The sequence below is a fragment of the Siniperca chuatsi genome, linkage group LG19 (genome assembly GCF_020085105.1).
Source record: "Siniperca chuatsi isolate FFG_IHB_CAS linkage group LG19, ASM2008510v1, whole genome shotgun sequence".
Taxonomy (NCBI): Eukaryota; Metazoa; Chordata; class Actinopteri; order Centrarchiformes; family Sinipercidae; genus Siniperca; species Siniperca chuatsi.
In genome coordinates this window covers 15,378,729-15,405,455 of record NC_058060.1, presented here as the reverse complement: position 1 = coordinate 15,405,455, position 26,727 = coordinate 15,378,729, and the positions used below count along the sequence as shown (strand labels likewise).

The following is a 26,727-nucleotide window of genomic DNA, read 5'->3' as shown; positions in this document are numbered from 1 at the left end:
CACACACACACACAGACACACACACATCCACTCCTCTCTCCAGACCCGGACTGGGAAGCGTGTCCACCACAGTGAGTGTGAATGAGGAAAACTGAACAAAAGCCGAAGTGTGTCCTACATTGGGATTATGTTAAGACATTCTTTGATCAATGTTTACTCAGAAATGAATAAACAGATGTATCATCTTCCATTAATAGAATTGACACACCATGTCTCCATGTATAAATACTACATCTATAAAAACAATGCTGCACTATATGTCTGTACAGCCAGACGATACATCTATTTACAGAACTGGGAACAATGGACATTCAGACATACCCATATATGGAAGAGTCCCATCTTTAAGAAGACGTAAACACAGCCAATCAAAGGCACAGATGCTTGAAAATACTCCTGGTTGACAGATACTCACCGTTGACCCATATATAGGCAGAGCTCTCTGCAGATCCCCTCTCATTGGTGGCCTGGCACGTATACAGGCCCTGGTCCTCCACTGTGATTCGATCAATATGGAGGGTCCCATCTTCTGGTGATATCACAATACCTGAGGATGGTGGGACAAACTCTTAGACAACAGAATACAGCTACAGTTTGCATGTTTATTGTATTTCTTTTACCTGATCCCTGAGACAGGGCGCGTTCATCCTTGTACCATGTGATGGTTGGGGATGGGACGCCTTCAGAGGGACAGCTCAGGATCACTGAGCTGCTGACGTTGATAGTACAATCTGTCAAATTATTAAGCAGCACTGGAGGCTCCAAAACTGAAGGGAGAAACACACACACAATGAATGGTAACAGTGCCGAGTGTGTGTTGGTGCAATTTTTGGCAATGTAACTAAGTAAATTAACTCAAGTACTGTGCTTAAGTACAATTCTGAGGTACTTTAATATGATTGCTTATGCCTATACTTCAAATCCACTACATTTCAGAGAGAAAAAATGTAGTTTTTACTCCACTACATTTATCTGACAGCTATAGTTACTTTGTAGATTACAAATTAATTACCTACAAATATCTAATCAGCCTAATTAGACAATGAAGTTTATCGATTAACTACACAACAGTATGTAAAGTTGTTAAAACTATTTCCACTTTAACTAAAATGCAGTTTACATATTAATGCATATATAATAGTAATAAAATTCTGCATAATGAGTACTGCAATAACCGATTTTTTGGCCACTTGGGGACAGTGGAAGTTGATATAGCTAACTTGTAAGCAAACCGCTGCCTGTTTTACCCTTGCCATTTACCAGACACAGAGTGACATTAGCATTTACTGTATTTGGAGTCATGTCTCTTGCCACCTGGCAAAGGTAAGTCCAAAATTCACTCTCCTTTTAGCTCTGTTTTTGGTCTCTACCAACTCCTGTTTTTTTAGCTGCTAAATGCTCCACTATGTTCACCAGCTACTTGCTAACTGTGTCTGTCTACAGTTTGGTGCTACAGTGTAGTGTACAGGGGATTTTTAGAGATTTTTTGCTGAAAACAACTGCCTGCTACAGCTGAAAATAACAGTGATGAGAGCAGTGAGAGTGAACCAAAACAGTGAAGAAGTGGGCAGGAAAACCAAAACAATGAGCTAAAATCTCTGTATAGCTAAGGGGAACTACAGAATCAGGTGATAATTATCTGTGGGTTTGTCACTACAACCTACCCCTTTCACATTACACATTGTTAATATAAAAATGTACATTATAGGTGCTTGATTGACATTTTGACGGTAATACTTATACGTTAAGTTAAGTCAAACTTTGAATAAAGGACTTTTGCTTATAACAGATTATATTTTACATTGTGGTACTTTTACTTAAGTTAAGGATTTGAATATATCTTCCACCACTGCAAATTACCTCAAAAAAATATCAGTGTTCACATTTATCTCGGTACATTTGGAGTTATTTATAGACTACAACAGGTTTGTGATGAAGTGAAACCAGTACTATTTTTTCCCACTGTTTTCTGGACCAGTGCCATTTTTGGACAATAATTGTGCAATGGCAGTGACACATTTTTCCATAAGAGTGGCCTTGGCTTCAACCTGTAAGTCAGCTGACATGGGGTTTCTCTTCGGCCCATTACTCGCCCTGAAATACCCGGCAATACAAACCCATTTCTAAAAAGCAACAACAATGTAGTATTTTATAATGTGGACAGTCACTGGCCTATGATTGTACACAATGAGTTGAATGCAGTTTTTTAGTTTCCTTCTCATGCACTATAATTACAATACAATACTCAGACACTATAATTAGACCAGATGAGTTTTCGATCCCTGAATCTCTCTAACCCCATGTTTTAATTTTTTCCTCCATTCTCCCTCTTTTTCTCTCATTTTTGCTCCCCGACTTCTTTCTTTCTGGTCACCCTGTCCCTCTAGTAATTCCCTTGTGGGGGTCCTGAGGGAGGAAATTGACGTGCTGACCCCTGATTGTATAAAGAACAGCAGTAAAAGACATGAAGAAAAGTCACTTAACCAAGGCGACTGATTGTTGTTTCCCCTATCTTGCTCCTGGACAACAATTGATGATTGTCCGCGGGGGCTGGGGCCTGACAGTGTCTGATTGGCTGATTGTTCCTCCGGCCCTGTGTGGGGGCCTGTAAATGTGGCATTGTGGGAAGTGCCATTGTGTGCTCTTCCTCCAGACAAGAGCTCATTCCCACGTGAAAGAGGTGCTGAGCTGGACTGCAAGAGCAAAGGCAGGGTGGGGCCCCAGGAAGTCAAGGGGACCCAATTCCCAAGAAGCAAAACTCTGTGAGAGAGTGTGGGTGTTTGTTTGTTTGTATGTATGTGCAACTTATGTTCACAGAAAAAATGGGGAGGCTGTGAGTTTTAAGTAGAGAGAGAGCTCAACTTAAATCTGTATCTGAAATTTAGTTATTAAGAATAATAATCAGATATTCAGAAAATAGTTTTTCAGCGACAAATTCAAGATCCTGATAACAATGTACTTGGGGTCCTGAGAAAATAAATATCCTTAATCTCTGGTATGTTCGAGGGCCCTTGTTCAGCTTTGGGACCCCTGAATAATTCAGCCCAAAAGCTAAAATAATTTGAAACTTATAAGCAACTGAATACCTACTTGTGGAGTTTAATACTTGGAGGTTGAAATTAAAATAGCACTGAATTTATAGCATTGAAATATTTTACTAAGAAAAACATTTATCTGAATTAATGTGGTTTGAATTCCCCTCCAAACTTAGATTTAATTCATTTTTTTTAGGTTTAAGTCAGATAGAAAATTCAAAAAAACGTTATTCAAGTTGCTCAAATTAAACTGGTCGGATCTAAAAATTCTGTCTGAATTTGTGAACTTGAGAAAAGAAAGTTTTTGAGATTTCTAATTGAAATTGTGAGGAATTCAAATCATAAATTAAATACGAGGGATTGGTTTTTAATATAAAACACTTGGTATTTAAATTCCAACATTATGCATTGTAGTAGTGGTTAAAAGTTATATTTACTTATTATATTATTAATAAGTTACTTATAAAGTTCAAATGATTACAGACCTTCTTTGCTTCCATAGTTTGTTGCTTTTTATCTATTGTTTCATTGTTATTTGTTGTGTTATTTTTCTATTTTTTATTTTTCTTGTGTTTGTTACTCTGCTTGATATTTCAAGCTAAGTGTTTTTATTGTGAATCACTTTGTAACCTTTGTTTTGAAATATGCTATATAAATACATTTTTACATACTTAGTGTTTTAGTTTTTGTAGCATAGTCTAAATAAATAACCAGACTTACTGCATTACTCGATCTATTACTCTTTAACTTACTTGTAACAAAGTAAAATCATAATAGTTCCTTTTAAAGTAAGTGTCTCCAAATAGGCCCAATATTGACTACAGGATTATAGAAGTTGAGGAGGAAGATGAAGACTAGATCATAAAGTTGCAACTACTCACTTGTGACCACCACCTGTGTGTCCAGGTGTGTCTCCTGTCCGGTGATGAGGTGGCGGGCGGAGCATCTGTAGGCTCCAGAGTCTCTGGCTGTCAGGTTGCTTAGCAACAGGACCAGAGAGTTGGAGAACTCCCCTGATGTGAGCTGCTGACTACTCAGGGCTGGGCTGCGATATTGGGCATCCTCTGTGTCGTTCACTCGTTGCCATGACAATGCACTGTACAGGTACTTATTGGCTACACAGGTTAGATGAAGGTCTCCACCCTCTCTAGGTTCCTCCCTCTGGCTCACACTGAAGCCTCCTGGGACGTCTGAGGGAAACAGAACGAGATGGATTGATGGGGAAGAAGAGTTGAGGAAGAGGGAATATGGACAAAATATCACTGATCTCCTGTTTGATGATTAAGCCCTCTCAGTTTCTAGCCATGCAAATGTGGATCTTGTCAGGTGCCTGAAACCAGGAGAGCTGATTCAACCGATCCTCCATTTTTGTAACCTTTGACGACAATGCTGAATGGCTATTGTGGGTAAAAGCAGCTAGTGGAATACAGTGAAAAGGCTTTTTATTTACTTTAGCCATTTGAAACTTCCCGTGGAAACGGCTCGAGAGTTTCCTGATGGCAGATAGTGTTTATCTTTCCCGAACACCCCAAGGCCTCCCGAAATAAAGCGGACCTGCCAGTCCAAGGAAGTGCACTGCATGGGGAAGTGGAACGATAAGAGCCCCAGGTTCCTGTTTCGCTCTTGCTCACACACACAGCCTGCAAACAGCTCAGCACAACCTTACGCAGAGACACATACACACTCAAAAACAAACAGACACAAAAAAACCTTAACCTGTGTGCCTAGTGACAAATCTAACCTCATATCACACACAAAACTTCAGTATTTACCCAATGCACGTACGCTACTTTGTTCTGCCAAGCATTTCTACCTACATTAATGTATGTGTTACTTCTTCGGTGACACTTAATAATAATGTTTTGGCATATGCATGTCCAGAAATTTGCATTTTACAGTATGTAAAATATCTATTTGAGTTCTTGTATCTGGTACTCTGTATAATATTTCACATTTTTTCATGAAACATGTTCAAATTTGTAACTGGATACCATTAAATAATTTAAAAATGTCCAAATAGCCTTACAAATGTGATGTAAAAAGTTACATTTCTACACTATAAAACTAAGTGAGCAGCTCTGAATTGCGATATATTGATGGATAATACTGAAGCATCGGCTGTCCCATCACTCCAGGTCCTGGTCCTTTCTAGACTCCAGCATCACGCTCTTTCCACAGCAGTGCAGTGACGTTGTTGCAGTGTCTCTTTGCACATCTCTGACATTGCGTCTCCTGTCTCACTAATGGCGAAATGAACTTAACACAGCAGTAACGACTCCATATACAGTATTCTTCTACAGCCTGAAAACTCAGTATTGCATCCGTGTCCATCTTCTATTCTTACCCTCCAGTCCTGCTCCTCACCTCCTTTTCTCTCAGCATTTTACTTTTCTTTTCTTCTCGTCGTTACTTAAACATATAGAGACAGAATAGAGATTTTCATCTACTGCATGGGCTCGATGTCCCTTTTGCTCCTCGCAGCACTGCAAATACATTCATTTAAACCTCAAGTTCTTTTCATTTTTTGGTCATTTTGGTTGCAGGACATTTTATCTTGGCAGTCCTGCCTACAACATAGGAAAGGAGGCAGCTTGTTCAATCTAATAAGTACTGTCAAAGTCCAACTGAACAAAAGACAACAAATATGTCTGTGCATGAGTAAGTGATTGTGTGTTCACTGATGTGAAAGCAAATCAGAAAGTGAGAAAAGCCAGCATATCACAGAAAGAAGACAGAAGACAGAAACTAGTTATTTCAAGTAAGATGATTCTGGGGAGTGAAACGGAGGAGTGGGAAGATTTTTTTTTGCTGTAATTTCTTAAGCTTTGAACAAAATTTCCCACATGTGGACAAGAAAAAAAAATCCATAAGTTGTATATCTGAGGAGATGATTAATCTTTTTTGGGATCACCTGTGATGTAGAAGTAAACATCTAGCTGGTCTGTGCCTGCAGAGTTGGAGGCAATGCAGCGATACACTCCAGACACAAACGCCTCTGCCACAGTCAGGACCCCCACCGTCTATGGAAAACACAAACATCCGCATGAACAAACCGGCACTTAGCACACCATGAAAAACAGGCACACACACTCACACACACACACACACACACACGTATTCATGCACAAGTGTAAGGTTCAGGCTCATTACCTCTGCCACTGATGGCAGGAATCATATTTTCCATGGGCCCACTGAGCAGACAATAGGGGTCTCTGAGCCAGACCTCCTGCCCACTTCCAACCCAGTGGGCAGCTCAACATGCAAGCTGTCCATAAGTATTAATATAGCTGTGTGTCTGTGCATGTGTGTGTGTGTGTGTGTGTGTGTGTGTGGGAGAAGTGAGCAAAGAAGTGGAGTAAGAGCAATGGAGCAAAGGAATCTGTAAAGTGAAATCTCCCTGATCTCTTTTATTATGAGAGTTGTAACATGTGATCTAACTTCTGTTCAGATTGGTGCATTTTTGGTCATTATTCATCAAAGAATCTGCTAAAAAGTGCAATTTAAAAAATTCCAGGACAAACTGTAGTTATTATACCTTTGAGTTTATGCTTTTTGTGTTTTTAACATCATTTTAAACAGTATAGGGTAACTGAGAATCCTGTTACTAACGCAACATGGCTCTTCTGTCAGTCACGGCATGTATTTCAGTGCTTCACCTACCCTTTTCTTCCCCTGAAGCACTTCCTGTCTGTGCGTAACACTCAGGATGTGGTTGCTTGTGGACGTGACGGGGACTCTCTCTGTCACAGGGCTCCATAGTGAGGAGGACGTTGGACACACACACCTTGAAGGAGGAGGAGAGGGCTGTGTCAGCTGTGTTGACACAAGTCATTTTATGCTGCCTCCAGGTGTGTGTGTATGTATGTGTGTGTGTGTGTTTTTCTCAGCTGTGCTCGGCAGGAGGAAGACCAGACCATCAAGAAAACGCCTTGATCTTCGCTGCTTGATGTTATCTTCACCCTCATTCATATAATCGTCATCACCAAAACATTTTTATCAATAGCATCATGTCCTCTTACCCTGTCCTGCAGGCTGACAATAGTGGATCTTAGGAGTGCTTTGTAATGCTGGATTGTTCATCTATCGAGGATGCAGAGGTGTTATCGACATCCTGTTGATCAACTTCCTTCCATTCTTAACAAATCATCCCACATTTCCAGGACAATAGTTCCCGTTCCTCTCAATGACTCTCACAAGTCTAAATCCATAGATTACACACTAGTGGAGCTGTGGGAACTGGAATTATGCAAGCTGCTTTGCGATTTATTTATGCACATCTCCTGATGAAAAACTCTGAAATGATTCAAATTCAAATATTTTGTTTTGTCCAATCAACAGTCCCAAACCCAAATACGGTATATTCAATTTACAATGACATAAAACAGAAACCAGTACCTCTCACATTAGAGAAGCTTGACAACTGACTTAAAATATTAATATAATTGTTTGTCACAACTGTTGGCAATTAATTTTCTGTTGATCAACTAGTTTAATCGAGTAACCTAGCAGGCTTAGCTAGAGCTTTCAGCTCTAGTTAAAATGTTATTTTCCTGATTGCCTACTTATTTTGAAAAAAGAGAATTAGAAATTACTTACCCAGGAAGTAAAAGGGAGCGCTAGGAATATTTCGACATTTTGGGAAATACACTTCTTGTGGAGAGTTAAGTGAAAACATTTGATAACATCTGTCTGCATTTACTAACAGTTAGCTAAGGTAATATGTAGCCAACAACCGGTTAGCTAGCTTAGCTGGTTGCCTAGCAACCTCATAGTCACGCACCAAGCAAGACTCCACAACTTGTTGTTTTTACACAATTCGGTTAAATTAAACAAAGGAAATATAACACGTTAATTAGTGAGCTTTAGAGGCAGGCCTACTGAATGCAGATTTTGATACCTTTGGACAGGGCCAAGCCAGCTGTTTCCCGCTTCCTGTATTTATGATAAGAAAACAGTCTCCAAGCTGCAGCTTCATATTTAACGTTAATGGACAAATATCATAGTAGTATCGATCTTCTCTCCTGTAATTCTTGGTAAGAAAGCAATTAAGTTATCCAAAATGTCAAACTATTATTTTATGAATACCCAAGAGAGACTGTGACTTAAGTACAAAAGTGTGTTGTCATTAAGAAGTTGCAAAAATGAAGATGAGTGTTTTCTTCTGTTCATTTTGGGGCGCAACACACACTTGTGCAACTTTTTTTGGTGATGATGGTAACTTTTTCATTTTTACTTTCTACAGGCTACATTTTGTGTTATTTTGTTCTTTTACTTGTACACAGCTGATTGTGTTATGGGGATATCTATCTATCCATCTATCTATTTGGCAGTATAATGTAGCAAGATCTCATAATCAAAAGAATGCAGCTTCATTATTTAGACATTATCCACCATCCTCATTGTAAACTGTCATTTCCACTCTGTTCGTTGATCCTCTGCCTGTTTATGGATGTGAAACTGCCTCCCTGTACTCCCTGTCTCTGTCTGTATCCTTGCCGTCATCCTTTTCTGTCTGTCCTGAGCTCCTCCCTGAGGTTGGTTCCTCTCTGCTCCCTGATTGCTCTTCCTCTTGGCATCTAGCGCACGACTGCACAAATGACCCACCCTGTGCACACACACATACACACACCAAATGCACACATGCACTTGCACACTCATCACACTGGCACCGATTACCCCAGCTAACACTCCCACGCTTTCCAGGGAAAGCTTTCTCATTCAAAGTTGCACTCACACACACAAATATGATTAGTTAGATGGATGTGGCAATATGAACATGGTTAGAAACAGAAAATGAACACACATGCATACACAGTCACAGCTACATTCACACAGTGTGTGCCTGCCAACAGGGTGACCAGCAGCCGCCTGGAAATATGAATGAACTGTTCTGTTGTGTATCAGTGGGTGTCATCTCCTGCTCTTTCTTCCTGTCTTGTTTCACTGCCTAAAATACACTTTTACCGTTGTCTCTGTCCGATCCTGTCTCAACCCCAAAAATAACCACAAAGCCATATAAACCAATACACAAATATAAGCAAAGTTTAATGCAAAAACACAAACAACTGATATAACACTTCAATACATCTTAACAGATTCATACAAAGTTGGCAAATATTGTCATTCGTCATATGTAAGTTAGTTGTATAAAATTATTAAATATTAGATTCATATATTACTCATAGAACATCTGTATACAAGGAATGAAAATCACATTGGGAGACACCCGTAGAATGGGACACACACACACACACACGCACACACTGACGTTCCTGCACAAGTATGCACATTCTCACACTTGCTTTACACACACAGATATGGACTTTACTAAAACACTTATGGCACTCATTATCTTAAAATGGCTTGTAGTATCACACATATATTTAGATTTGAATTAACTTTCAATACAAAGACAACAGGGCTGTTATGCTGACATCATTTGACAAAGAAGACATTTTGACATGGGAGGACACTGGACGACACAGGATGACATAATATGACAGAGGGCAGTCATAGTCTCTGGTCTGTGGAGACTTCCTACATGGTAGGCGTCTGCTGACCATCAGTCTTTTAATAGAGAACTGTAGGCATCCCATAGTGAACAACACAAAGCTTGTCCTCTCTCCTGTTTCGCCCGTCCAAGGTGAGCACATTTGACCTTCTACCAGTGGCTAAAAATCGGAACAGAAACTCACAGCTTTTGCGGATGTCAGAATCAGATTAGGGCTTGGGACAGGCACGGTTCATGCACCCATTATAGTACCACTCTAGGACACAAAAAACAAGCAAAGCAGCTCCAGAAATGTGGCTGGTGGATGGATGGAATTGCACTTCTTCTGGCTCAAAATGTCTGTGAAATGTAAAAAGCATAAAACTACAGGATGGCTGGGTGCGAGGGAAGGACTTAAATTGGGAAAATGATGGAAATAAATAAATAATCAGTAAAGCAGGTGCCCTTATATCCTTAGTGATGTGGCTTATTTTCCTCCTTGCTTCCTGTGTCTCCTGGTCTTCACTGCTCAGCAGTGTTCCAAGTCACTTTCCTCACTTTCCACACCAGTTTAGCAAGCACAGGATCATCACATGGGATCACTGGTAATGTCACTGAGGGTTCTGGCTACTGTGGAGAAGCACTGATGAGTGTGTAGAGTTGGTGGTGGAGGGGGTGGGCTCCAGGGCGGGAGGCGATGGGGAGTTGTTCTTCTGTAGAGGTGGAGGATGCTGGGTTGGGGTGGAGGGCAGAGCTGGTGAGGGAAGGGGTTGGAGAGGTATGTGTGGGGGGCAGCAGAGTTGGGGGAAGGGGTGTGGGGGTGCTCTCAAGAATAGATCAAGCTCTTGAGGAAGCGGACTGTGCCACGTTTGAAGACGAAGGGACAATCACGCTGCTGGGAAGCGTCTCGCGTCAGAGAGGAAGCCAAACAACGAGAGGAAAAGCGCTCTGATTTTTGCACAGGAAGCCCAGTGCGCCTCCTGCCCAGGCCAGATAAGAGCGTTGCGGTTCCCAGGGCCAGACCCAGGAGTGGGCCCAGGACCCAGGCGCGAGGCCCCCCATCAGCCTGGCCCAGCCTGGTCCACTGTCCCTGGGCCTCCTCCAGCGCGGCGTCAGGCTTGTGGTGCAGCCGGGCTGCAAAAACAAGGGCCTAGTGAGGATCCAGCCAAAAACTGGTCTAAAGACACACTCAATACAGACACCAGAACCAGAACAGAGCTTTACAAAGGACCATAAGTCAGTCAGTGAAGAGGCCAAATGTAATCTGTTAAAACATTACTGTGCAATTATACTTTACTTTCTTTATGCCGATTCAGTGTACACCTTTTCGGTATGCAGAAATCTTTATGCTATGTTGTATTATTTTCTACTGTACTGTTTTGTTGTGTGTTTGTTTTCTCTTATGCCAAATTGTTTGTGTAATTACTTACAGACTAACATACATTTCAAATATAAAATTGACTTGCAGTAAATGTGAAATTTGACCTACAATCCACTCAGAATCAGTTTAAATCTAATTATCAAGCACTGATTCACCAAATTGAATAATTGGGTTTTGGCACATTTTCTTCCATGTGCAGATTGCATGCGACTCTTCACATGTCTGCTTTCATACATACTGTACGTCTACACTATACAATATCGAGGTACAACAAAATTTATAAAATTGTATATTGTCTGAATATGCAACAGATTTTCTAGGTAAAGGTTGACATATCTGCAGGATAAAGAGTTTTCATCACTCTACATAGATTCAGTCTAACAATGAATATCAGATACTCGAGCATCACCAGCTGGTCTAAAGGATGTTCATGTACATTATGTAGATTATATTTGGCAGAGACAGACGGATGAAACCACACTGGAGGCACCTCGGCATGGCGCCATGTGAGAGTGCCAGGGTTAAGGGTCAAGTACACTGATGATGTCAGTGTGTCTCAGAGGGGGAATAGAGCATAGGCGGCTGCTGTGGTGCTCTCAGGTAATACTTAACCTTTCTGACTTGGTCATAAGCAACACAATAAGTGTCTGACCTCCAAGAACAACTCAATCAATGTTTCTGCCAAGTGCCTGCTTGAGTACTCGTGTGTGTGAGTTGACTAAATGACTGTCCCTCAGCATCGCTGGGTTGGGCCATTTCTCATGAGAACTTTATATATAGTGTGTGTGTCAGATATAAGAAAAAGCATCACAGGATGCAGTGTGCAATCACAATAATAAACAGGCCTCTCACCCTGCGTCCTGGACAGGAAATTCATTAAATCATAGCGTTTGATTTGGAAACCAACAGATCGTGACTGAGAGCACGGAACTGGCTTCTATTGAAGTATGTTTTTTTTCTCTATCCTTTCAAGTCTGAGATACACTTTGTACTGTGTCTGTGAATGTACCAGGCACACACACACACACTCACACTCACACACTCTCTCTCACACACACACACACACACACACACACACACACACACACACAGGCTACGCATTTGTATGCACTTAAACAAACATATGGAAAAGGATGCATGGACAGTAAGAGAACAAACATATGGGGAAAGAGTTGCACAAGCAAGCAAACATGATGAGACAAACATATATGTGGGCGAATACAAACACACACACATTTTGACACATTCCCGCACATGAAAGGCCCCAAAAGGCATCTGTTCTGGTTACAAGAAGGAAATGCTGTCTGAACACATGCTGAAATAGACAAAACATGTCTCGTTTTTCAAAATCATACCCCCCCCCACCACCACCACACACACACACACACACACACACACACACCACCAAATAACATAAAACAAACAAGACATCATTTACCTTTTATCATCATGTACCATTAGAGCATAAATATTATTTTTAGCCTTTGTAGCCAAAATATACAAAGTTTGAAACAATATCAACTAATAACCTCAAAAAACAGTTTTTCCATACTGCAGTTTAATTTGTTACAGTGTATTGAATTGATAAAAAATTTTGATGTATCAAATCGATAATAAATAACACAGAGAGCTCAGTATTGCTGAGTATGCTCATGTTTATATTATCTACATTTTGCCTGGTTTGAGTTTCTGTCACATTATGTGCATTTTGGGAAACACATTTTTATTTATCATTTTATAAAAACATGACTGACTACAGCCCCTAAAATAGTGCTATTTTGTAAAGGAAGGTTTAAAGATTTTACTTATTCCAGTTGGTGCTATCCAAGATGCACGGCAATTTCAAATGGTTTACTGCTCGTTTTGGGGCCAAAATATTTATGTGCACACTGCACTGCATCTAGTCTTCTGGGCTACTTACAGGCCTTTGGACGGGCAGCGATGCCAGAGCCACTGGATGTGTGGAGGAGGGACCCCGTGGGATGTGCAGTGAAGGGTTTGTCTGCTCCCCCGTGGGACTGAGCCCGGGTCCTGCAACGACACTGCTTTCTCCCCTATCTGAGGACTCACTGTCAGACAAGAAGCCCACAGAAAAACACATGAATACAAGAGCAAAGTTTAATCACTGAGCGGAGTCAAAGACTGGTTGGTGTGGTGGGTGAAGAATTTAAACCCAGGTTTCTCACCATTGACCACAAGTGTGAGCGTGACATTCTGGTAGAGTCCATGTTCCTGGATCCGTACCAGGACAGTGTACTTCCCAGCATCCTCCTCTGCTACATCCCGGATCACCAGGGAATTACCATCCATGTGGTATCTGGAGCATTGCTCTGCTGCCACCATGCCATCCTTCAACCTGTCAGAAAAGAGACCTCTGAGCCAAGTTTTGGAAAGGAGAGTCCAAATAAACCAAAGTTTTAAGAAGGAAAATTGTTTGGAATAAAATTACAGAATCATTTTGATGACAAAATATAATGAGAAATGCTTGATTGCTAAAGCAAACATCATTCCAGGGCCTTTCCAAGGAAAGGAGAAAGTTTGTCAGAGATTAAAATAGATTTAAAGACAGGTTTTATCTAGACACTAAGAAAGGGAGTCAAAAAAAGGAGTCAAAAACTAAAGACAAAACTTCAGAGGGATTCAAACATGGCCGTTAGGCGTGGTTTCAGGGATCTCTTACCAGATGACTTCAGGGGCGGGGAACGCTCGTAGTTTGGGAGAGATTCGGTAAGATTTCTGTCCCGCCTGTACCTCCATCACAGATCCGTGTCTGGGCTTCAGGCGAATAAATGGACGGTCTAAAATTGAGGAAACACAAGCACATATTTGTGTAGGATTAACAAAGCGAATGGAAAAGTTTGATCATTCTTGTGACATTTATCCACTAGTCACCACAGTGATTCGGTCTGCAAAAATTATGAAACATCATCAGAATGAAACTTAAAAATGAGTGATCTGTGAGTGAGTAATCTGTCCATAGCTCTGCGGTCTGCACTCACCATAGACAGTAACAGTCACTTTCTGTTGTTTGTTTTTTTCACCACTGGTGACGCGGCATGTGTAGAGGCCTCGGTCTGAACGCTGGAGCTTCGGGATGGTCAGAATATTGTAGAACAACATGTGCGTTCTGTGTTTCAGGAGCCTCTTGGAAGTGGAGCCGGTGTTGTTATTCTGAAGGTGGAGAGGGAGGAAGAGCCACAGAATTAACACTGAAGGCTCACCTGTGTGTCCTTTACATTTATTTTGAAAAGCTGTGAACCCAAGAGCTGGTACTTTACTTAACCCAAAGGGCAGCATGCAATCTCTTGACTGAATTTAAGTTAAAATAACTGGAGTAAACAAGGTTTTCACCTTGCAGCAGCATGTCTTTTAAGGCTGGCATATTTCTATACTGTTTCTGGGAGAATGCAGCATATTACATATAATTACATGACTTGTGCTATTTGAAGTATTTCTTATTTTTTACTTTGGGAATGTAGGGACCATTTTCTAATAAGGGTTTAAAACTTGTAATTAAATGTCTTATTATTAATCTTTTTGATTCCTCTTGGGCTCCTTTGTCGCATGTCATCCCCTCACTCTATCCCCACATCATTTCGTGTATGTCTCTACTGTCAAACTATCAGAAAAAGTCAAAAATACAGAAAAAAAGCAAGACAAACAAATAGATGAATAAATAAAACATTATAATATAAAATTAAAATAATATAAATAAAAAACACATTCCATTTATTGACAACTTTTAAATTTACAACTCCACACTTGATATTATTCTTAGACAGTGAGAAACCCACAGGCCTTTACTAGTGACTTACTTGATGGTCTGTTAGAGAGTGGGTAAATCAATAATAAAGGGTTGTTTCATTGCAATGATCCATTAAGTCCCGAGATGTAAATGTTAAATAGTTAATAATGGACAAGACGCTCAAGAAGCAAGTAGACAAACTGTGATAAGTCACCCAGTCCAGCAAGTTTGTGCTGGAAAGATTTTTTACAGCCTGAAAACCAAAATGTTGACTTTAGAAATAACTTGTCACTAATCTGTAAAGCTTTAATAAACGATTTATTAAGTAATGATAAAGTCATTAGTCACAACTAATAAACCCACAACGACATAGGCCTTATTAGAAAATACTCTGCAGTTGCGATCACATACATTGCAACATAAAAATGTTGTTGGCTTTTTTTAAGTTGTGCACTTTTTGTGGATTATTTCCAATTGTTTTACTTGAAACTACTCTCAGCCTTTTGAAGTTGTAAAACAGTAACTTTCATTGAGTACATTTTAAGGGAGCAGCCTTTTAATTTCACCCAAATAAACTTTTAAAAAAGTGCTTTTATATCAGCTTTTAAAAATCAATACAATAACTAGTCCGTCTATTTGAGCAGGAACCTCTCTCTCTACTGAGATATACAGTTCTCTGAGGGCAACGGAATTACACACACCTGATGAGTCTCTGTCAAAGGTCATTTGTCAGCTAAACCTGTGCCTCTCTGGTTCATACAAAGTCTCCACAGACTTTAATGTAGGTCTGACCTTTCCAGGGTAGTCCCAGGTGATGTTGACTCTGGTGTTCAACTCCCCGGTGGCAGTGCAGTTTAAGACCAGTCTCTCTCCCTTCAGGGCCTGCACAGGACCACTGCTGTTCAGATACACCTCCATGATGTTACTCACTGTGATAAAAAAGAAAAAAAATATAGGAAACTAGATATATATATAAGTCAGAGTGGACTGGGGGGTTTTGCATATAAAATCACTGAGACACATATATGTTTATGTGTGATTTGCTTTGTATTTAAAAGGAATTTATGTACTGCTGACCTGGTCTGTGTACAAAATATATACGTGACTTGTGTGTGACGCCGTCAGCTATAGTGTGGCAGTAGAAGAGGCCAATGTAATAGAAGGTGGGAGTTCGGATGGTGAAGCCTTGCTTGCTGTTCCAAAGAATGTTCCTCTGGTCTGGACTCAGACTGTGGTTGGGGAACTGTGGGAAGAGGGAGGAGAAGACATCAAATGTTGCACTGTACCAAAACCATGAGAACAGCTGCAATGATGCACTTTTCCCCCCTTCGAGCACGACTGAAATCTCACGTACAAGTGCAGAGATTAGGGAACAACAGAATCACAGTTACAGAGAACCATCACAATGACTCATTTTGATATTTAAACCATAACAAATTGTAAGTATAAGTTAAATCTCAAGTAATTCATTAATTTTACTTGCATCTGCTGATGAAGATCATGTGATATGATCGAAAAGCTCCAGAACAGCAACTAAGTGGACGTTTGAACCTCAAGTCTAAATTATTTGAAACAAGTCCACGTCCAAGCTTAGAACAGCAAGTCTCAAGTCCAAGTCAAGGAAGGAGTCTTCATAAAAAATGCAAGTCGCCTGTAAGTCTTTCAGGACTCTGAATAATGAGAATTTAAAATGACACAGTATTTGAAGATTTTCTTCCAAAAACTGTATTTTGAGTTTTTACATTATTTGTTGGGACTCTCGTAAGTCTAACTCATGCTCAAATCTCAAGTCTCTTATTGAATCTGTATTGAGTTTGCCCAGTTCACTTCTCCTGTGATTAATCTTTTCTTTTTCACAGTAGACATTTTGACTTGTCATAGTAGGAAAAGCACGCAAACAATGGTTCTGTTCTATTCAATTGTCCCAGTGAGGTAGCATGCACAATACCAGGACCCTGAAACTGGAGCAGCTAATTAATTTTATTTATTTATTTTACAACTAAGATCTCTTGGACCTGAACAAAACTGTGTTCACTTAATTTCTTTCATTTGGGTTTGAGTTTGTGTTTTTGCTTTTGAATGGACCGATCCACCTGGGGGTGTAAGATAGTCACAGGTCCCTTTTGGAATCTGTGTAATTTTTGGCCATACAAAAACGTCTAGAAGATGCCAGTTTTAGAGTAAAAGTTGCCTGTGCTCTCAGTGTTGGTTTTATAATTCTTGGCCACCTTGACGTGGACACTTGTGTAACTGTGCAACCTTGTTGTTTTCTTGGAGGCAGCCTCAAGGAAATGTTTACTAGAGTTTGTATGTCACAGTGGAAGCCTCCCACCCACTCTCAAGGGAACAGGTGGACCCCCCCCCCCACCGTCACCACCACACTCAGACTCTCCCCCTCACTCCTGCACCCCAGTGTGAACCGGCTGATATCCCCCCTCCCAGAGTAAGGTGACCCTCTCAGACGCCACTGAGCTCACCCTTGTGCCCTCTCTGCCCCTCTTACCCCCATCCTCCAAACCTACATGGTGAGTATGTGAAGGTGGCGGTGGAGAAGGGGGGGGGAGTCAGAGGAGTCAGGATATGAGAAACGTGATTCCAGTCCATCTCCTTGCGTCCTGTTACTACAGGATACAGACATTTTGACTGGAGCCCCAGGTCGACCCCATCATCAAGGACCTCCTGGTCATTTTCATGGCTAGAGCGCGAGATCAGAGCCTCCTGGGTATTGTTCCCGATGACAAGGGTCGTATTAGAGATCCAGGCAAAGTGCAAAATCCTTCCAGGAAAAAAACACTCCAGAGGCTGTGACAGTGAATGGATTCCTGGTTCAAACCGGCCAGTGCAGGGTTAGAGGGGGGAGTGGGAGATGAAGGAAGAGGAGGAGAGCTATTTTTAGATTAATTACCTTAGTGGTTCCAGGCATTTGTGGGGAGATGGAAGCAGAACAAAAGCACGTGCATGTGTGTGTTGATTTTCAGCGATGTCTGTTTTAGGATCAGATTCATAGTTTGGAGAACTAGTAGGATTGGTCATGCAGTGTCTGGTTTGTCCTAATTATGTTTTAGTACTTCCTGGATCCCAAATCCCCAGAATTTTAAGTTTCTAGACATTTCCTCTTGTTGCAGTCCGTCCACCACTGTGGTCCAAACTGAAATATCTCAATGACTATTCAATGGATTGACATGAAATAAAGTTCAGACATTAATGTTCCCCTCAGAATGAATTGTAATAAGTTTGGTGATTCTCAGCTTTTACATCTAGCGTCATCTAAAACTGTACTTTGGTTTACAATTAAATACCTGTAAAACTAATGACATTTCCATCAGCATCAGCTGTACTTTGTGTTTCGTGCTAATTAGCAAGTGTTGCATGCTCGCACAGTAAACTAAAAGGGTGAACATAGCGAACATTACACTTGCTAAACATCAAGTGCAACCTCACAGGGCCACTACCATGGCTGCAAACTTTTAGTCTTTATTTAAAAGGACACTGTAATGGTTTTAGACATCAAAGTCAATTTACTAGTCAGTCAAGTGCTATTTAGCCACTGAAAACAGTTATATAATGTCTTCTGTGACTCTGGAGGAGCTTTGTTAAGTCTGGAAAAATTGCTTAAGTGACATTGATTGAGTAATATTGGCTTGGAGACTACACATTTTTAAAAGAAAACAGGTGATACAAACTGGGGCTGAGGTGTTTGAAATACATTGACATTTACCAGGCACAGAGGGTCTAACAAAGATGCTTTTGAGTTGTATGATGGGAAGTGTAGGACCCAGGATTTATGAACTTTGAACCATACTACGGACTAAAAATTCAGGAAATCTTTTGACCATTCTGTTTTAATCTGCCCCCTAAAGTCCAATAACTTTATGGAAGTGCAATACGAAATTGTTGGCATGTCCCTTTAATACACTTTTATTCTTTCTTTATGTTTTATGCATCTGATATACATACAGAAACAGTCTAGTCCAGCACCTTCTGTATGTTTTACAACTACTCTATTGTAGTTACACTACAATAAGCTTCCTACAGTGACGCACAAGCCGTCATATTAATGATCAGCATTAAAGAGAATGGACTGTACTTTGATCTGTTTGGGCCAACAGTAGTTACCTCTGCTTCCTCCACCACGCAAACCAGCTGTTTAAAGCATCAGTTGGGGGAAGCTGGCAGCCAGGATTCCTACTACAAGAGGTGGAGGGTGAGATGTGGGAAGTGTTGCTGGCCAGGGGCCAAAGGGACACTCCAGACCCTATTGTGCTGTCTCCAGAGATGGAAACAGTGCCAACAGGATGATGTGGGCGCCGATCGATCGGAAAAAGTCAGTTAAGAAAGGGGCATCTTTGGCTGGAAGGTGTTCTTGCAGATTTAAGCAGACAGACGTGGTTTTGTTTCATTCACAGGCAAATAACATCAACAGAGCAACAAGCTCTCATACAAAAACAGACACACATACAGACAGCAGGCACTCTAAATGCTCCTCTTTGCACTTAGTAACATTGTCTGCTTGCCCCCTCACTCAGCACTTAAGCACCAACATTCACAAACATATCCGCACACACTTTCACACATATCCGCAGACGGACACAAACAAACGGACACACACGCCACTGCGTAATGGCTGCCAAGATAAGAACAATGTGGCGAATGATCTGGAGAGGGAGAAACAACGGGACGGTGCATTGTGTACATATGTGAGTGCTGATGGAAAAAACTGGGACAAGTGATGATGTCCAGAGAATGCAAGTGGTGTGACTGAGCAGAGAAGGACAAAGGACAAAGTGCTCATGATGCAGAGGAGATATCTGCACCAATACATGAATCAAAAGACATCCAAATTGTCACTCGTTCATATTTCCTGCACTGACCTTGACCAGTGTGGTGGTGGCATTAGGGTGGGTGACCCGGCAGGGGATGACCAGCGGCTGCTTCTCCTTCATGTACACCACGTCTGGGCTCATACCTGGATGTTCCACAAATGGCTGCTGGCTGTCTGAAACCCAAACACTGCGGTCAGGGACACATATGGTACAGACAATAAGCATGTAAAATAAACACACAAAGACTCTTTCTTTCTTACACACCCAATATCACATAAATGAAAGCATACAACCATGTGTACAGTTTAAAGGGTCAGTTCACTGCAATGCAAGAAAAACATTTTCTCACTTGCCTCTGGTGGGACTGAGCCATGTACCAGTTGAGATATTTGTAATACACTACACTTTAAGGCTGCGGCTAATGATTATATTATTATCAAAAAATTGGCTGATTATTTTTTCGATTCATCTTCATTACGAAGAGCACTGTGCTTTAATATCTTATCTTTGACTGATTTTTTTCTTTTTATCTTTTTTCTTTTTAATCCAAAGAACAAAGTTGGCAGTTCATTTTTTGAGCCCTGAGTACTGTTTGCCGGTATTCTATTCAGGCTACATAGAGAGAATAAACTGACTCCCTATCTGCCTACCCAGAATGCCTTGAGGGAAGATCAACCCCTACTCTGCCTCTGATTGGCTATACCGCCCCAGGCTTCTGCTAAATGCTATTGCTAGCCTAGCTATTATGCTAACCGGCACTACAAGCTAGACAGGCCCGGGAGAAGAGTGACTCAACGCACGTTTTTGTTCCTGCTTGTTGCAGCTGCTGGAAGTAAGTTAATGTGAAACGCGGAAGCAAAACTCAACCTAAAGCTAAATTAATCAGTAATCTGTTGTTGAGATTACACCACCATTTTTTAATAAAATTAAGTTTTATCAATATTATGAATGTTAATTAGATTCTGTCCAAACTTTTAGAAATGTGGCTTAAAGGACCAGTGTGTAGGATTTAGTGGCATCTAGCCGTGAAATTGCAGATTGCAGCCATTTGAATATCGCTCAGATCATCCTCCCCTTCCAAGCGTGTAGGAGAAACTACAGTGGCCACAAAACTCGTGAAAAATGCGAAAGGCCCTATCTAGAGCCAGTGTTTGGTTTGTCCGTTCTGGGCTACTGTAGAAACATGGCGGTGTAACACGGTGACCTCTGTGGAAGAGGACCTGCTCCCTCTGATATAACCCCACAGGAGAACAAGGTTGATCAGAGGTATATCAACATTTTTATCAACTCAGATCTTCTTTCATCTGCATCACAGTGGCCGGACAGTAAGATGACGTTGTTCAGAGAGATTTTAGTAAGAAAATCAACCTGAAACAATGAAAATGTCAGGGACAAAAATACGATTTTAAAAGGTGAGGGGTATCTGTCCTCCCATCCATAGTGGAAATTACCCCCTTGTGAGAAAATATGTTTTTTTAATTATTTTCTGTGAACTGACCCTTTAATTTCATGCACAAAAAGAAAAAAAAAGAAAACAATCACCTGCCTCTATGCACAAACACACAAACAAACACACACACTTCCAAGTATCAATCTCAACAACAAACAAAAACAAACAGACACACACTCCTAAACATACAGTCCTCCACGCCCATTCATTGAATACCCATTCAGCAAATGACTACCTGCAGTCAACAATAAACAAACAGATTGTTTAGAAGCAATCAAACGGCCTCTCTGTGCTTTCTCCTCCCAGCTCGACTACTGTAATAGTTCGGTGCTATTGAAAAGTGTGGGTGTTGCTCACTGTATTGTTTGTTACCGTAGGGTGTTATTCAAGGAAAGCAAATCTCTGAACATTCGAACAAAAGTACCCCAAGGACTAGCGGACTGAGGGCTTCCTTCTCTTGCTTTGATTCCTAATAGAGGACTCTGGGAGGGAGGCAACGTTTGAGCAGAGACGCAGGCCAAGTCTGACGCTTAATGGACATGGTGACCTGAGCGATTGATGGCCCCCGAGGGTCCTGTTGGCCAAACAGTAGCATGCCCTGTGACCCTGGCCTCCAGCTTAGCTCCATGCCCGGTGCAGCCCAGCCCAAATATCGTCACTCTCCAGGACAGGGAGGAGCCGGCTGGGTAGACACCGTGCCTCCTCTGCCCCTTGATACCATTGAGCCACTGGCCTTCATCTTATCCTTCTCAGCTCCTCACACACACATACACACACATTTCCACACACCTTTCCGCCTCCACCTTGTAGGAGACACAGCGACATCCCCTCCCAGCACACCCCCTTCAAGCCCTTCCCCTCCTCCCCCAAGCACAGGATGCTTCAAGCAAGGCTGAGCAGAGCAGATAAGGCTGATGCCCTGGGAAACTCTGCCCAGGCCTGAGCCTTTCAGCAGCTGGGCTATTCCTGGCCTCGAGGTAGCACGTAAACGAAAGTAAAAAGGATTTATATATAGACAACAGGGAGGTAGGCCCGGGCTGAGAAAAGAGAGGCAAGGGAGGAGGGGGGTGAAACTGTGCCAGAGTCATCTAGAAGGATGTGTTGTTGGGACAAACAGTGTTTAGATATAATTGGCTCTCTGGCATTGGTATGTATTTAGCACCCACTGCATCCTGTTTAACCTGGGGATATAAACAATAAGTATGAGGGGGTGAAGGAGTGAAGGGCTTCTCGATGAGTGCGAGAGAGAGTACAGCTAGAAAGAAAGACAGAAAAGAAAAGAAGTGTAAGTTGTACTCTTGGACCTCAGGCAGCAGTGTCTTACCTGTGACATATACATAGATGGAGGTCTGTTTTCGGGTTCGGTGCCGGTATCTGCAGCGGAACAGGCCAGTGTGCTGGGCCTGGCTGCGGCTGACTGTCACATGGCTGCAGTATTGCTGGTTTGTCCTCCCACAGCGAGACTCCCCTACTTGCACCTGATCTTTGGCCAAACCTGATGGGAACGCCCATGTCAGCTCCCAGCGACCCCTGGTCAACAGGTACAAGGGGTTGAACGTTTGCTCAGAAAACACTTGGCAATCTTCGTATGTGCATTCATATTCAGCTTGCATAATAAGAACTGCATCTCTTTTGGGGTGTGGAAGAAAAAAGTCTCTTCAGTGTTTGAGATTTTTTTATTTCACTAAGTGGCCTAATGAAGATGCTATAAAGGGCTTTTTTGAAACTCAAATTCCTCATATTTTGGCTTCTTCTTTTGATTTTTTTATGTTTTTGTTGAACCTGGAAAATGAGAGTAAAACTCTTCAGAGCAAAAAATAAAACACAAATTCTGCATGCAAACTTAGACTGCCCTGATGAAACTCTAATTTCTCTGAAGAAAGTGTAATAGGAAGCAACAGATTTTTGGTTAAATGATTATTAATAGCAAGTTAAGAAGCTATTATGGGGAAATGGGGACAAATAACTCCCCTGACACAGGACCACTGTCTAATAACTGTTGAAGAAATCTTTTTAACTGAAAACTTGAGACTACAAGAAGCACAACTGGCAGAAAAATGGGGAAAATCTACATTATACAAGACTCACAACAGGAATGTATATAATGTACATAATCTGAATGTAGCTACAAATTAATCCATCAAGAAGACTGCATGAATGATGGAAAAAATTAATTTATTTTTAAATTTTAAATTTTTATTTTTTTTTATTTTTGTTACTGTATTATTTAATGTTGCAAATCTCTTGCCAATAAAGAAAAGTTGAAATTTCTTTTTTATTGATATGAAAGTCAGTAAATTGCTTCTATGATGACTTGGTGTTTCAATTATTATTTAGGTATAATCTAATGGTCATTTTTTTGTTCCAATATTAAGAGATTAAGGCTTAAAGATGTGAATGTTTGGGGGTGTGTTTGCTTTAATTTACAGGTATCAATCATGGTGATTGCCACTTCCTTATCCCACCCCATTTCTAACCCCACTGCCCAAATTAACGTTTTCTGGCCTGTCTCTATCTCCCTAAAACTCACCTGCAGCTGAGCTGTAGTGTCTGGTTGGCGTTCAGGACCAGCTGCCGGGTTTTCACATCCAGAATAGGGACGCTGTACTTCCCCTTTTGATCTTTATCTGCAGAGGGAGGCGAGAGGATGAGGATGCAGAGGACGTCTACTGGCAGCAACATCCCAAAACTCCATCACTGATTAAGTGCATTACAAAACTGTAGAATGGGTTGTCTAATAGTAATTATAAGGTGATAAGGCTTTATTTATCGACATGTGGTCAGAGGTCAAGGTCAGCTTGTAAGACTTCATCATACACTATCCTTTAGGGACATCTGGACAGGATGTTTACTCTCTGAAATGGGGGCTTGAGTCTTGGGACTCCATTAAAGGAGAATTTCTTATTTATTGATAAACTAATGTGGAAAAATAGTGGATGCAACTTTGCAGTTATATTCAGTTCTAATCAAATGACTGGGAGTTATGACTGGGATGGTCCAAATCCCTTTGTAAGGACCCAGATCTACATGAGACCATTTTCAGAGGAAATCCTGGAAGACAAAACATTTTACGGCAAATAAATATTTTGGACAGTTCCTGTAAGCTCTGTCCACTAAAAACCGGACTAAACCGTACTCTTGACCCTCTGTTTGCAGAACCCGGTCTTGGTGAATCCCAGCTTCACAGCACGTCCACCATCCAGGCCACAGTATCTGTGACCCTCCTCACATCTCCTTGCTCAGGCCACTTGACAACTTCTGTGGAAATGCGTAAGCAGTGTCCCTCTTGTTTATCAAATAAAGGCATTTCTCCACTCCATCGCTGAGGTTTATTAATGAGAGATGAAGACGGCTGTCTGTCCGCCCTTCCTTCCTCCCAACAACAGCGGAAACATCATTCAGGGAAGTCCGTCCTTCACTCTGACTGCTCCTTACAGAGTGTACAACACACAGTTCAAAACACTCTCCAGAACACAACTGTCTCACTGCTCTGCGAGTTGTTAAATCACTTGTACGGCAGTGACTAAGTTTATCACTAAAGTCCATTATTACCATTCATTGTCAGCATCATTGTTCCCAGTGGATGCCCCATTGAGCAGATCTAGCATTACTCACACTGCTAGCACTTCCTATACTATTTCCTTGGATTTAACAGTGTGTGAGTAGGCATGAAATACACACAAACACACATGGCAGGGTAAGGGAAGACGGAGGGGAAGTTAGGAATCTCCTCCAGGCCTTCTGGGGCCTTTTCAACAAGCTGCGATGTGTCTAAAAGCACCATTTCCACACAATTCAGTACACTTTTCCTCCTACTTCACCTAAGTAAAATAGAAAGTTCAGCTTTTTGGTTCTAAATGTCTCATTTTCAACCACAGAAAAGTAAAATGCCCATGATGAGGAAATATCTTTCTGTGGCAGGTTTCCACACATTCATTCATAATTACCAAGAAAAAATCCTGTCCAGGGACTTATTAGGAATTTTGAAAGAAACACTTGGCAAGATAATGGAAAGCAATGTCTGTTATTCATACCAAAGAGATATTCAACACTGAATAAATGTGCACTTCAAGACCTTTTTGTATTGAAAGTTATAACACTGCATGTAATCTTGAGCATAAAAAGATGGAAATCATTTCTAGAGAATCCATCTACACACCCTCAATGTTCTGCAGTTTGATGTGATCAGGCAACAACTGAAGCCAAAACTTACAGTAATAATAATTAAATTGACAATATTTATGTATTATGTCATATTTAGGTGTGGATTTTCTATTGAACATGTTATCATCTTTATTAAACCTAATAAGGTTAATTATAATATTTAAACAATAGCAACGATGACATTGGGATGCATACAAATGAAGATGAATGAATGTATTAGTATGTGAAATGTATATGAATGTATGATGAAGTATGCATTACGACTCTCTCCTGGCATTCTCAGCATCCACTTATCAAGATAATATGTATTGTACTTATTTTTGTATTGTGTTTAAATTGTTTTGTTGATTAATAGATTGTTTCATTGACCGGAAAAAATATATAGAACAATTATATCTAAATTCAAAATTGTTCCCTAAAATCTTACCTAATTACACCACTAGGCCTTGCACTAGGCCTAATACAAAATGCGATACATATACAATAAAAAAGCAATGCATATTAAATAGTTTGCCTAATTGAGAGCTGATTAAGGGATAGACTGTTTTAACTGACATAGATCTGTATTTACAGAGACTACAAAAATGTCAGGCTGTGCATATGAAGTTCTTAACTTGATGTTAATTGCGCATTATTTCATTTTGCAGGGAAAAAAAACAAAATAAATTTTTTTTGTCCCCTTTGCGACACAAATGACTTCCAAGCGACCAATAACATCGCAGAGATCTGTGGCGGCCATAAAAGCAACCTGCCGACTGTTTTGGCAATAAGCACAGCTTAACCCCCGGTTCCTGCTCAGTGGATATTTTCCTTCAGTTGGTCATGACCCCTCGTTCATTTATATCAGACCTTTCATTTGGCAAACTCATCAGTCTCAGGAAACAACGCCCTGTGTGTGTCCATTCAACCGGGGCCAACTGCACAAGGAGCCGGGCCACAGAGGTCCGCATTATCCAAACAAGTGTCCCGCAGGATAGGCTTATCTCCCTCACTGCACTCGGTGCAGAGGTTTACAAGCTGAAAAGCCTCAGACACACGACCGCACCGACGACTTAACTGACCTATAAATGAACAGTCACGCCACAATGAAGAGCCACATCTGTGCATCTTCTGTTTTCTTCCAAAGGGACAAAATATGAAAAGTCGTGCGTAAAATGCAATTTTCTACAGGTTATGACTTGCACGGTTTTCTTTTCAGTTTTAACTAAACTAATGCAATAAAATGTTGCCATGTATAGTAAATAGCTAAATAAGTTATTAAATATGTGAACGCCAGATCAAATGGTTACAGCAGGTGCCCTGTGCGCCCTTCAGCTGTATTACGTCAATAAAAATGAATCTGTTGCTCACCTTTTGCAAGAACACCGTACAATCCACATAGCAGGCAGATGAGGATAAAATTCATCATCTCTGGTGACTCCGATGCAATAAGTGGGCTTCAAATATAAAATATGAAAGACGTTTTATTCCTGCTGTTGTTTCTCCCCCTCCAGATGTAACACAGCGCAGCGCACTTGTCTGTGGCGCTCAGGGGCTGCTCGGTGAATAGAGATGGTTGCTTCCTGAGGATAGCTGCGGGAGATCACGCAACAGGACACCACGCTTGAACTCCAGTGCAACTTTTTCCCATCGTTTTGGA

General features: G+C 41.1%; 1 protein-coding gene across 4 annotated transcripts in view; it reads right to left on the bottom strand.

The window, feature by feature from the left end:
* flt1 (fms related receptor tyrosine kinase 1) overlaps nt 1–26,720 on the bottom strand; it is a 37,545-nt gene extending 10,825 nt beyond the window's left edge. Inside the window, exons 1-15 of one of the 4 annotated variants that reach the window (XM_044175668.1) lie at nt 26,439–26,720; nt 23,455–23,551; nt 22,249–22,454; nt 19,523–19,647; nt 15,729–15,894; nt 15,444–15,580; nt 13,906–14,077; nt 13,587–13,704; nt 13,093–13,262; nt 12,828–12,975; nt 6,696–6,819; nt 5,947–6,055; nt 3,917–4,225; nt 621–767; nt 416–547 (exon numbers count right to left, since the gene is read on the bottom strand). In XM_044175668.1, the coding sequence (XP_044031603.1) occupies nt 416–547; nt 621–767; nt 3,917–4,225; nt 5,947–6,055; nt 6,696–6,819; nt 12,828–12,975; nt 13,093–13,262; nt 13,587–13,704; nt 13,906–14,077; nt 15,444–15,580; nt 15,729–15,894; nt 19,523–19,647; nt 22,249–22,454; nt 23,455–23,551; nt 26,439–26,496 (2,218 nt within the window). In that variant the 5' untranslated portion in view covers nt 26,497–26,720. Of the gene's footprint in view, nt 1–415; nt 548–620; nt 768–3,916; nt 4,226–5,946; nt 6,056–6,695; nt 6,820–9,061; nt 10,660–12,827; nt 12,976–13,092; nt 13,263–13,586; nt 13,705–13,905; nt 14,078–15,443; nt 15,581–15,728; nt 15,895–19,522; nt 19,648–22,248; nt 22,455–23,454; nt 23,552–26,438 lie in introns of those variants that run through there. The other 3 variants (XM_044175669.1, XM_044175670.1, XM_044175671.1) reach the window with 3 other exon arrangements.
* Nucleotides 26,721–26,727: the final 7 nt, after the last annotated feature.